Source organism: Mastomys coucha, unplaced genomic scaffold, assembly GCF_008632895.1.
Source record: "Mastomys coucha isolate ucsf_1 unplaced genomic scaffold, UCSF_Mcou_1 pScaffold18, whole genome shotgun sequence".
NCBI classification, from domain to species: domain Eukaryota; kingdom Metazoa; phylum Chordata; class Mammalia; order Rodentia; family Muridae; genus Mastomys; species Mastomys coucha.
This window is the reverse complement of record NW_022196900.1, coordinates 7,775,785-7,788,846: the sequence shown is the minus strand read 5'-3', so window position 1 is coordinate 7,788,846 and position 13,062 is coordinate 7,775,785. Positions and strand designations below refer to the sequence as shown.

General features: G+C 49.3%; 1 protein-coding gene across 1 annotated transcript in view; it reads left to right on the top strand.

Moving 5' to 3' along the window:
• The window catches only part of Gabbr2 (gamma-aminobutyric acid type B receptor subunit 2), a 339,297-nt gene that overhangs the window by 252,319 nt on the left and 73,916 nt on the right, over positions 1–13,062 (top strand). Inside the window, exons 9-11 of the mRNA XM_031377342.1 lie at positions 5,933–6,013; positions 9,761–9,911; positions 12,049–12,181. Coding sequence (XP_031233202.1) covers positions 5,933–6,013; positions 9,761–9,911; positions 12,049–12,181 — 365 coding nt within the window. The remainder of the gene's footprint in view (positions 1–5,932; positions 6,014–9,760; positions 9,912–12,048; positions 12,182–13,062) is intronic.

The following is a 13,062-nucleotide window of genomic DNA, read 5'->3' as shown; positions in this document are numbered from 1 at the left end:
TTGCTTGGTGGGAATGTTGTGTTTATGAATGACCCACATGCTCATTGCTTGGTGGGAATGTTGTGTTTCTATGTCCTCCCCAAGTGTGGGTTGCCATTTTAGGTGTGTATATCTTGGATCCGCCTCAATGCCACTGGATCATATGGCTTTTTGGTTTTCCCTGTCTTTGTGGTTGCTGCTGTTTTACACTTAGCATGCTGTGCTTGGACATGCCTCTGCCTCATTGCTGGGAGATCATCTCGGCCAGGGCTTCTCCCTTCTGTCTCCATGGATACATCCATCCCACATTTACTCCCCAGTGACAGGTACCAGTTTGTCTCAAACTCTGTATCTTCATGAATAATAAGGCCCTTATAACCATCTCCGTATGGATTCTACTGGGGCCTCTGCAGACTGTTAGGTTGGGAAGCACGTGCACATTAAACCTGTGTGCAGCTGCCACATTTCTCTTCCCAGAAACTGTATTGCTTCCACTTCCCCTAGTTAGGGATGCCAATGTCCCTCCCTCCCACCTGTGGTATTCCCTGATCTCTCTCTGTCCCTCCTTCCCCACCCTATCTACCCTCTACCCCTCTTCCCTTCCTCTTCCTCCCTCTTTTTCCCTCTCCTCGACATTCTCACCTACTGTCTAAAAAGATAAACTAAATCATGCTATGGCTTTCCAGTATTTGGGCCATTTGTTAGCTGACAGTTCTGACTCTCTGGCCAGTTTGATTTTGAGGTTACCCTTTCCCTGTTACATTTAAGTCGCTAATGCTATGTACATATTGAACCTGTATGTACATTTTGAAGCCTTAAGCTTCAAATGTGTCTTCCAGTCTGCCTCTGCTCTGTAAATTTTAAGTCCTTATAGAACAGAACTTTTCAGTTGTGGATGTGCCCCACTTTAGGATTCTCTGATTTGTGTTTTTCAAGCTTTTGGACAGCTTGGCCTTGTTTTCTTTTGCATCGTTTTGCTTCTGACACAATCTCCACAGCTCAGGCTATTGGAAACTTACTCTGCAGCCTGGCCTGTAACCCATATCAAACTTGTGGTCCACCTGGCTCCACTCCTAAATTCTGGGATTAAAGGGATTCAGCACTCCAGCAAGCCAATAAGTTAACTTTAACACATACGGTTGTTCCCTTCAAACCAGAGTCAAGTAAGAATGGGTATTTGGGGGATGAGACAGAGCCTATGTCACATACAGACCAGATAGCCAGCAAGAGCAGAAGGCTGGCAACATCATTCCCTGATAAAACCTTGGCCCAACTGTCTCGTGGCCACTCTTGGGCCCACAGCCAGGGAATATTTTCAGACTGGACATTTTTCAGCATTCAAATTGTCACCATAGGATCTATTTTCTCTAGGTTCCCAAATGCAAACTTTGAAAAAAATGTGCCTTTTAAAGAGAGAATAAGGGAAAACTAGGATTATTCTATGAAAATGGGACTCTGAGTTCCATAATATTTTTAGCCTCTGAGAACCAGAAATTGTCCACATTGAAAGTCCAGGGTGTGGCCAGTGGCTCTTCACTCCATCTCCATGTTAGGGTCAACTTAGGAAGCTTGTAGAAAAAAACGACCCTCAGGACCCACTTCTTAACCTCTGGGGTTCTAGGATGAATCAGCTGGAACCCAGGCATCTGAATGCTCCGCAAGTCCCGGGTCTCTAAATCCCCACCAAGGCTGAGAAGCAATAGAGCCACTCAAAGCAGCTGGAGAAAGAAAGGCCCAGAGAAGGGGAAAGTCAGTCAGTCTAAGAGCTGATCACAACCACAGCAGAGCCTGGGAACAGAGCTGCAACTGGCGACAGCCATTGTGATGGCCTCTACTCCCATGGGGACAGTCTGGATTCATAGAATTACCATATGATTTTAGGGTAGAGACCCAGGCTTAAAACTTAGAAGTACTGGGCCAGCAAGATGGCTCAGTGGGTAAAATCACTCAGTGGCCATTACTGCGCTAACAACCTGAATCTGGTCCCCAAAACCCATTGTAGAAGGAAAGAACTAACTCCTAATAACAACTGTCCCCTGACCTTCAGAGAGAGAGAGAGAGAGAGAGAGAGAGAGAGAGAGAGAGAGAGAGAAGAATAGACACTAATAATAACAAATACAAGATTATAAAAGTTATAAGTGTTGGCTACATATCAGGCTGTTAACCTGGTCAGGCTGGCCGGAAGACCAGAACAAGGCATGTACCTTGTACATACCTGTAATCTCTGCTGCTAGACAGCCTAAGCCAGGAGGACTACAAATTCAAGTCCAGCCTGGGAAAATTATAAGTTGAAAGCCAGCCTCGTGATCTAGTGAGACTGTGGTTAAAAAAAAATAATAAAATAAACTTGGCTGGGGATGCAGAAGGAGGGGAGAGCTATCATGAAAGTGGAGACATCCATTGAAGTATGAGAGCATGTGGACTGTCTGAGGACAGAGCAAAGGCCTATTCTCTTCATGGATTAAATAACTATCATTTTCTGATACTCAAGCCACTGGCGAGGCCCTCTCCATATGTGCTGCTCACGAACCTCACAGCAACTCTGAAAATTCACAGTTATGATTTTAAAATAAAATGCATTTACTTACTTACTTACTTATTGCTATTTTGAAGATCGAATCCAGAGTCCTTCACATGCTTGGCAAGGACTCTACCTCTAGACTATATCTCCAAACCTTGGAGATCTTGTTTTTATGTTATTGTTGTGGCTGCTGCTGGTGGTGTTGGGACAGGCTCTTATTATGTAGCACAGGCCCCAAACTTGCAATTCTCTTGCCTCAGCCTCCCTAGCACTGAGACAGCAGGCACGCACCACCACATCAGAGTCTACTGTATGTTTTACACCTTTGTGACTCCAGCTCCCATTGCAGATGCCTGACAATATTAGTTGAGTGACTGAAGACTGTGATGTAACTCAGGGACTTCTCTGGTAACATCTCTGTGACATCAAAGATGTCCCAAACTGCCTTAGTGAATGACTTTGTACTGCCTATGGAAAAGTATCCACGGTTTGGTCCCCTGAGCGGGCTCCAGCATGCAAATTAGTACTCTTGGTAAATGGAGGCAGGATGATAGGCTGCTCTGCTCAGCATGGGCAGAAGTGCCCTGAAGCAAGAGCAGGGTAGCCCTGTCAGGTGCTCCTTGGCCACTGTCCCCACATGACTTTAAGCCCTTCCATGATCTGCATGAGGCCTGTCTCTCCTCCCTGGACAGGGGAGTTAGGTCATGGTTTCTGAGCACTAAATGCAGAAACTAGCTAGCTCCTGGAGCCTCTGAGTATTATCTCCTGGGAGAAATTATGGTGATTATGTTCTTTGTGGGAAGTTGAATATTATTTCAGTGCCATGAGACAGTGAATAGAGCAGGGTGTATGAGTCTGAGGAGACGGCTGTGTGGCTCGGGGCACCATGGGGTCCCTGCGGTACCACTTCCTGGATCTTGATGATGTGTTCCTATCGGCCTGCATATTTCATGTGCTGCCTCCCCAAGCTGAATAAATAAGTCAGGGCTTCCTCCTCCTACTCCTCCTAGGGATGGGAGCTGATTGGGAAGCCTGGGAGGCTGAGGACCTCAAAATGTGAGAGCAGAGATGCTAGAGGCCCCAGACTGAGTATGTTAATATGACATTTAAGACCTGGATGACCCAAGCAAGCAGCAGCCACCTACATAGTGTGCCCTGCCCACACCCCATGACTTCTATAGTCCCCTTTCCCTGAAGTCTAGAAAGCAGGCAGAAGAATGGTCTAGGAGACTCCCTAGTCTACTTCCTGAATGCTTACAATGGATGAGCAAGGCTTCTATACCTCGGCAAACTCAGTCCAGTCGGGAGCCCAGACTGTCTCCCCGGGCCTACCTTGAGTTTCCTTATAAGCTCTGAGTACTTGGCTGGCTGGAAGCTCTGGGGACCCGCCTGCACCTTGGTAGGCCTTAGAGCAGTAAGACATATTTCTCCAGTGGTGAGCCATGGAAGCAGAGAGGTGTCCACCCCACACAGAGCTGTCACTCAGGGATCCCATCCAGGGATCCCATTCAGGGATCCCGTGGGCCATGAGTGAAGTCCAGGGTTAGAACTGAGCTCTGCTCCTAGTGCTGCTGGAGCCTTCCATAAAGCCATGGTCAACTCCAGACTCAGTTTAATTGTCAGTACAGTAGCACTAAGAGCCCTTCACGCACCCACACACTGACAGTACTGAAGACGATAGGCATACCAAAGCCTACATCTAGCCACTGTTGGTCATTTTCTGTTACTGTAGTAAAATACCTGGATCCAGTTATTTCCCAAAGAAAAGAGGCTTGCTTATCATATTGTGCAGCAGGTGACCATTCCTTCAACTCACTCACAGGAAGAAATCACGCCCTTTAGAATGGCATGTCCTTAGAAAGAGACTCCAATGATCTAAATGCCCCCCCACCTCAGTGCTGTCACACAGAAGCCAAGCTTCCAACACACAAACCTTGAGGGATAGACTCAAACCATATCAAACCACAACATCCACTGCAGGACTCTGAAATACCTCCAGTATCTGCCTGTCTTCCACCATCCTTGCAAGGCCTGCTCGGCCTGGGAGCTCCACTCTGTGCTCCCATGCACCCAGCTACCTGCCCCTTCTGTGTGACCCCACCTCTGCTCAACCACATCTGCCTGGTACCAAACTCTGCCACCTCCCTAACTCAGGAGACTGCTTATCTCTCAGGGGAATGGGAGATCTCTGCCCAGCTCCATGGTCACACTGCCTCTTTCCCTGGATACTGATGCTTCTACTGGTGGCATCTGGCTTCTCTTCCCCTGCTCCTTTGCTCTCCACCTGTTGCTGGAGGTAGATACTCTCCAATGTTTGTTGGGTCCCTTCATCTTGTTGGGCTTTCCCTAGGGTCTCATAACTCTCTGTGCGGATGAGACTCTCCCCAGCTTCCATGCAGATGGCCCTATTTCACCTTTGCCCTGGGCTCCGGACCCAAGGGTGTCCATCTAGGTGATCCACTGGCAGCCCAGCCTCAAGACATCTCTCCAGCATGGGACCCCTCCCTGCACTCCACACTCATAAAACAGCACCTTAAGGCCCTTATCATCCATACCCAAATCTTGGGTGACTATCTCATCCCCAACATGCCTCCTATTCACTCCCATTTATCCCAGTACCCTGTGTTACTTGGAAAAAGGACATCTTGTTTTTCTTGCCACCTTCCTAAGCCAGTCATAGCCATCTTTATCCTTGACAATGGCAAAGACAGTGAACTAAAGCCAAGAAATAATGAGGAGGAGGAAGAGGAGGAGGAGGAGGAGGAGGAGGAAGGCATACAGAATTCGCCAATGAGATGGGAGAACACAGTCATGCAGAGAAACAAGAGCAATGGGCACTACTCAATATGACACAACAGAATACTGTGGCTTCTGGACCACCCCAGTTCCACCTCAGGACACATTTTCAGCATGGTCTTGTCCAGTATAAAGGCAGAGATGATCCCAACTACCCTCAGCTGATGGAGTCATACCTACAGTAACTTCAGGGTCTTCACTCATCAGGGACTCCAAGAGATTGTGGCTGCAGCCCAAGAGAAGTAGATCAAAGTTCAGGAGAGCTGGGGCTGGCACCAAGAGGGTGGGCTCCTGCATTGTTCTGGGGCAGAGTAAGAAGTAGTCCATGCTGCGCTGAGGTAAAGCCAACCAAGCAAGGAAAAGTCAGATGAGAGAATTCTACCCATTGAGCAGGAAGGAGAAATGATCAGGCAGAGTTTACTTTGGAGGAAATGGGGTTCTCATCCTTGGGGTGTTCAGCAGAGGATGAACACCCTGCTGAGGTCCCAACCCAGGCCAGCTACAAGCTTTGTGATCCTGGCTGGAGTAGGTGTTAGAGGAAGGGAAATCTAAGAGAGCAGAGCCAGGGCCTGTGAGAGCCCCAGACCTGAGCCTGGGAGCCCCAGCTGACCAACTACTATCTCTTGTTCTCCACAGACAGCAGAGAGGTGAAGGTGGGCGAGTACAACGCGGTAGCTGACACACTGGAGATCATCAACGACACTATAAGGTTCCAGGGTAAGGCTTGTGGGCTTCCTGATGGGCACTCCACATGGGAAATGCTCAGTGTCTTTGGCTTTGTGGAGTCAAGCGAATATCCTTAACACATCCACTCCCTCACTGAACACAGATCTCACTCACTCTGTGGGGTCCAACGCCTGGGATGAACCTGTGGTATCTGAGAGCTAATAACTCCCTTCGATTTACTTCTGGGTTTTTTGTCTTTCGTTTTTTTTGCCTCTCACATGACCACCATTGCTTTACATTGAAAGGGACCGTGATCCCATTTCTGGGTCCAATTTCACCCTAAATTCCTGATGTCAGCCAGGGTTGGAGGCTTGATAACATCTGATGAAAAAACTAAAACATTAAGTGAATGCCTGAGTAAATGGATACACAGATGTATGGATGAGTGGGTGGATACATGGATGAGTGGATGGATATGTATGAATGTGTGGTTTTTGGGTAAGTGGACGGACAGATAAATGAATAGGTTGGTTAGTGGTGGCTGGGTATATGAGTAGACAGACAGAACAGATAAGAGCCTGGAAATGAGTTGGATGGATGGGTAGATGGGAAGATAGATGGCTATGGATAAATGAATGGATGTGTGAATACATAAGTAACTGGATGCATAGATGAATGCATGCACGCATGTAATATGCATGCGTGAGTAGACGATGCATGCATGAAGATATGGATGAGTAATTGGTGGGAGAATAATCAGATGAATGCACACAAGCATGGATGAATGCATTCATAGGTAGATCGGATAGACAGCCTAGCCTCTGGATAGCAATGGAGGAACTGGAAGTGGCACCCGGACAGTTTGACCTAGATCATACTGGGTCATCAGGAGTTTTTCTGTACCAGACAGAGTTGATCCTTTCCCTCTGTGCACTGGATCTGTAGACCTCGGCTTCTAGAGTATTGCAGAGATTCAGTCGGCATCCTCGTGTGTCTCCTGTGTGTGGCCTCTATTGTCAGCTGGCCTCCCCACCCCACCTGAGGGAGTTCCCACCAAGTGTACAGTGGCATGTTATATAGTTCACACACCCACTGAAAGTGAGCGGGCATTTAAAAGAAAACAGCTCAGAAATGGAGTCGCCCCAAAGCCACACAGCCAATGAAGGACTCAGCCCACCCCAAACTCCAGAGTCCTGATGTCCATGCAGTGCCTGCCTGCTCCTGCACTTTGGTGCCGGGGGCAGGAGGGGGGCTGTTGGAATAAGGGCTCTGGGTACTGAGCCCCTGGTAGCATGCTGGCTCAGCACTGCAGGAAATAATAGAGGGAAAGAGTCAAGCATAAAATAAAAAGAAAGACACGTCCTAATAGCAAACCAAGTTTTCTCTGTGGTGCCTGTGTCTAGAGAAGAGCCTTGCTCTGTGCTGTGGCCCCAAGATCTCCATGAAAGGACCCTCTCCACAGTTCTCCATAGCCTCTCACAAATCTGCCTGGCCAAATGGCTTCTGCTCCTCCAATGTTGGGACACCTTGGTACCTGCCCTGTGCTGTGCCAGACCTCCCTCCTCCTCTTCTTCCTCCTCCTCCTCCTCCTCTTCCTTCTCTTCCTTCTCTTCTTCCTCCTCTTCCTCCTCTTCCTCCCCATCTTTCTGAAAACAGGCAACCATTCTTCTCACCCTCCAACCCCACCCTAGGGAGCATCTCTTGACTCCGGCCCCAGAACTGTTCTCTGATGCCTGCCGGCTACTCGGGCTAGCATATACCTGAGGCTAAGCTACTCCTGGGCTGCTTCCCTTAGGACTGTTTGCACAGCAGTTAGAATCAGGCAGATCTGGGGACCCAGTCTTGTCAGCAGGCCACTTACTAGCTCGAGAAGTCACAAAAACACCTGGAAGACTGTTCAGCCCACCAACTATAAGGGTGATGGATGAGTCAAGTGAGATGGGTCTGGTATTTATAACTTATTTATAGTGTGTAAATGAGCCAAGTGTCCATACATTAAGGCCTGTATCTTTCATCTCTCTCGTCTCCACATCACCCTTGCAGACAGCACTCGGAAATTGGGGTTGCCTCACATTGCTCTGTTCTTTCCCTGAGGCTATATGCCAGCTCCCCACCCCTGAGGGCAGAGACTGTATCTTCCTCATTATGCATCCTTAGTGTTGAGTATCAGGCCTGACTGATGGAAGCTGATTATCAATGGTGGCTGGATGAGTGAGTGAAGAATGAATGAAAATAAAACTCAGCGCTGCTTCTAGCACATCTTTTCCACATGCCCAATGATGCACCCACAACTCTTCTAGCTGAGGTATGCTTAGTGGGGTGCCATTCAGTAGAGAAGCTAGAGAGAACGAGGAGGCTATGTGAGAGGAGCTGGTATTGAAGGAGCTGGTGATGTAGCTATATAATGGGCCCAGACTCAGTAGTAACCATCTCATCACTGACCCAAACCTCAGGGTCCTGAGAAGGCCGTTTCCAGCCAGGAAGCCTTGGGAATGCCCTTGAGTTGAGGAGGAGAAAGACTCATTGGGGGAAGGGGTGGTATAAGGAGGAAGTTTGTGGATATGAAGCTTCTGCAAGTGGAAAATGCTATCTGCCTATCGCTGTCTGCCTTGGGCCTCTCTTCTCATGAGTCAACGCACCCCCCTCCTCAGGGTTTTTTCTAAACACTCTGGATGCTCCCTACATCCTTTAGGAAAGAGTTTTTCTCTGTCTCTCAGATGAAGATCCCTGCTGTCCCCATTGACTGTTTTCTGAACACATTTGAACTTTGCAAGCGCTGGGTTCCAGGCCAGATAAACGGGCTCGTTCTCCACCCCGCTGCTGCCTGCCTGTTCCCTGGCTTGTCTCCTGCAAATGGAGGCATAACTGAGGTCACCAGCATCCCCCAGAGGGCTCTGGCCTTGGACACTCCCCTGCATCTAGCCAATTCTACTTCAGCCCACTGAAGAGAAGGGGCCTGACAGTTCCCAATGCCACAGCAGACATGTGACCTGAGATAGCAGATAAAAGAAGAGAATTTTCAGGAAGGCAGGGTCGGGGGGGAATCTCCTGCCTCCCTCATCCCAGACCAACCTGTACAAACTGACAACCATGCAGGACGATACATTTGTTCTGAGTCTCTCGGTCCCCACCCCTTGAGTTCCTGGTGCCCTTGAAGAATGAGCCAGGCAGCCTGGCAGGCACAGAGAGAAATGGAACCCCACAGCTTCAGCCTGGCCCCAGCTCTGTGTGAAGGGGAGGTAGCTTCCACCTCCCACAGTTACCCAGTCTTAGGAAACAGAAAACCAAAGAGCTTTTGTGATAATGACCTTGAGGATGAGAATCTGCAGCCAGAGCACATATCTGTCACCCTAGAATTGACAGGCGGGGTGTCTGCCCTGGTGAGCAAGATCATTTATCATGTTCAGGTAGAAGCAGAGTCCTTGAGACCCATGCCAAGTTCTTCTCTGCCACCCCACCCAGTAGCACCCAGCGGTGCCTCTGCTTTCCCAGCCATGGTTACCTTTGGGGATAAATGGTGATGGTTTTTCAACAGCGTAATTAGACCAAATCAAATTCTAGTCTTCTAATGGCTGTTAAATGCATCACAGATCCCTTATTGATTCTATTTAGAGAAAGAAATAAGTCCTGGCTCGGGCTCCTGCTGAGCAGACTGGCCAGCTACTAGATCCTCTCACCCAGTGGGTAGAGGAGCCTGACGCGGGGTACATGTGCTGTATTTGGCCGGATATTAAGGACACAGAGGCAGAATGTCCTTAGAGAATAACAGGGTTTAATGGTTTCTCCTTGACCTTGCAGGGTCGGAGCCACCCAAGGACAAGACTATTATTCTGGAGCAGCTTCGGAAGATCTCACTTCCACTGTATAGCATCCTGTCAGCTCTCACCATCCTGGGCATGATCATGGCCAGCGCCTTCCTCTTCTTCAACATCAAGAACCGGAATCAAAAGTAAGCAGCCCTGCCCTATGCCGGGAGAGTGCTTTTCAGATGGACCAGCCCCTGGCTTCACCAATGGGGTGACAGCATGGCAGGTTCTTCAAGAGCACTGTGAATGTTTGGGGGTGGGTTCCTGAAGTGTGCTGCCCTGTTGCTAAGATACTATAGGGCACACACATACACACACACACACACACACACACACACACACACACACACGCATGCACGCATGCACACACACACACATACACACACGCACGCATGTACAAGTAGTAAACCCAAGCCCATGGACCTTCTTAGAGCTCTGGACAGGCTCATCACCTTGAGTTACTTCAAGAGCAACGACACAGAAGACCCCAAGTCCCCAGCTTCTCAGGCCCACTTCTAGCACCTTTAGGCAGCGCTGGTAGAAAGGAAGTTGTCCTTTCCTAGTGAGGTCCAGTGACAGAGGTCCCCATTGGGTCAATCCATGTCAGTTCAGGAAGCCGCTCCCTCACATCTCATTTGACCCTTTCCACGAATCCCAGTGTCACCAAGGGGTCTGTTGTCCATGGGTGACACAGCTTACCCCCTTGGTTCTATCTCAGCCTTTGAGTGTCCTCAGCTCTCCTCAGGAAGTCCTCACTCTGAGGTACTGTGCTCAGCTGTCGGTAGCCAGGACGGTTTCCGTAGGAAATCACTGAATCCAGCCCTTGCTTTGTCATGGGAGAGATTGGACCAAAGCTAGAAACGTGGGTTGGAGGAGCCTCACATGCACCCATGGGACATGGGGCCCCTGCCATTGTCCCTGAAACTGCACCACATGACCCACAGGCGGGTCCGGACAAGGGCAGTTCCAGGGAATGGGTTTTACTCTGGTTTTGCTTCTTTTTCTGCTTGCCAAGGAGGAGCCAGGAGCCTTTGAGCCCTGCGGGTTTGTTTGTTTATTTAAGTAATTGTTTAGGTCAAACCCATTTCCTGAAGAATAAATGCAATTCACCTGGTGTCTCTTCCTAGCCACTTGCAATTTGCACAGTGACTGGAACCAATCCTAAGTGAGGGTTGCACCTGGTAGCATTTGGCTCAAGGCTCAGACATCTAGTTGTTTCCCAGGGCTGCCCAGCCCTCCTGCGCGTCTAAGGAGATCAGAGCTGCAAAATGCCTCACTAGATTAATTCTTTAACTTCCCCCTCGTGGCCTCCTGGAGAAATTACCAGAATGATTTATTCGGACGGCTTAGCCATTGAAAAATCTGCAAAAATGTGGAAACTCGAGCTCCCTGCCATTTCTCTTCCTACCCACGATTTTACAAACCACCTTCTCCAGGAAGCTCTCCAGTCCTAAACTTGAATCACTCGTAGAATTGCAGAATACAAGTAAAATGTTTGGGGAGCAACTGGCTGTTACTGCAATCTTTAAAAGGAACCATTCCAAGCCATTGTGCCTGAGGAGCCAACTACCCTGAGTTGGCTAAAAATTCTAGCCCTCTCAGGGGGGAGGTTTAGCTCAGCAAGCTCAAACTTGGTTTGCTGGGCAATTGGAGGCCACAGCAGGATTCCTGGAGGAAGTGAGAGAGTTGCATGTTTGGGAGTGAAAGGTGTGCCTCCACTGGTCTGGTGACAGAGAAAATAAAATGGTGTGGAGCCCAGTTGCCCAGCTCCTGGGGTAAGGGTTGTGACTGGGAGAGGTGTCACTACCCCATCCCCTTTTGCACATGGAACAGTGGGGGGGGCTTTCTGAGTGCTCCAAGGGGTGCTCACTTACCACCTGGCAAGCAGTCTCTGAACAACCTGGAGACTTCACTGCAGGGCTCTGTGATGTGCCCAAGACAGACAGGGGAGCATGGTATAGGAACCACTCTCCTCACTACACTCATTCAATTAGACTTGTGTGCCTGATCCTAACCCAAAATCCTGTACGCCAAAAATTCCAATAGGTGAAGGTGTTCAAGCTGTTGCAGCAAGTGTCCTCTCCCTGGAGGAGTGATGGGTAGGCCTTGAGGAAGGAGGTGGGACAATATGCAGGTCTTGGGGGTTCTTCAGAAGCAGTGGGCATCAGCCTGGAAGTGGACTGGCTCAGGGACCTGTTCCCTCACTCCTAAACATCTGGCAGCAGTGCTCATCTGGCGTGTTCAGAAGACACTGTGTAACCTAGTGCCTCTTTCCACCAGGCTGATCAAGATGTCAAGCCCCTACATGAACAACCTCATTATCCTGGGCGGGATGCTGTCCTATGCATCCATCTTCCTCTTTGGCCTCGATGGATCCTTCGTCTCAGAAAAGACCTTTGAAACACTCTGCACGGTAAGCCCTCACATATATGCCAGTCCATGCGTGATGTAAGGATCTCTTGGTGACCTTGTCATCAGACACAGCTGTGTGGAAACATACTGGGATGATCAGCCGTGCAGCCCGGACAGAAGTGCCAGTGTCTGACTGCAGTGAGCAAAGACAGTGGCTGGACCACTGAGGTGAATCTATGACAGACAGGCCACTGCTGGATGAAGGACCAAAACTAGAAAGTTCTGGGGGAGGGAGATGCTGGATACTCACAGGCAGGGGACGACACTGACCCTCCATCAGGAACAAAAGCATCCGCACCCAGAGTCACAGGGGCATGTGAGGTGACACATCCTCGACCTGCTGGCCTTGGTGTGGGGACCTGGAGCTGGAGAAAAGCTGCCGCCTTATTTCCTCTGACAGGGAGGTTTCAAACCAATTTTTTCATTACTGCTCAACACAGAAATCTGTTATGAAGTATTTTCCCTGAAATCATTCCTCCTGTAAGTGTGTGTGTGTGTGTGTGTGTGTGTGTGTGTAGAAAGATATGTGAATGTGTATGTGTTCACTGATGCATAGGTTTGTGCATGTGTGTATATAGAAGGTAAGAGGTGTACTCATGTGTGTGCAGATGTGTGCATGGGTGGGTATGTACCTGTGAGTGTATGTGTGAATTGGGTAGATGTATGTATGTGCAGATGTGTGCTTATTTGTGCAGGAAGTATGTACATGTGTGTGTACATGCATGTGCAAGTGAGTGTGTACATGTGAGGGGGTGGGCATTTAAGGGTGTGCAGATGTGTATGTGCAGGCGCGCGCACAGGTGAAACAGGTTAGCCAGCAAGTCCCAGACATCCTCCTGTCTCCACCTCCCCAGTGCCGGGGGGGGGGGGGGGGGGGGGGGG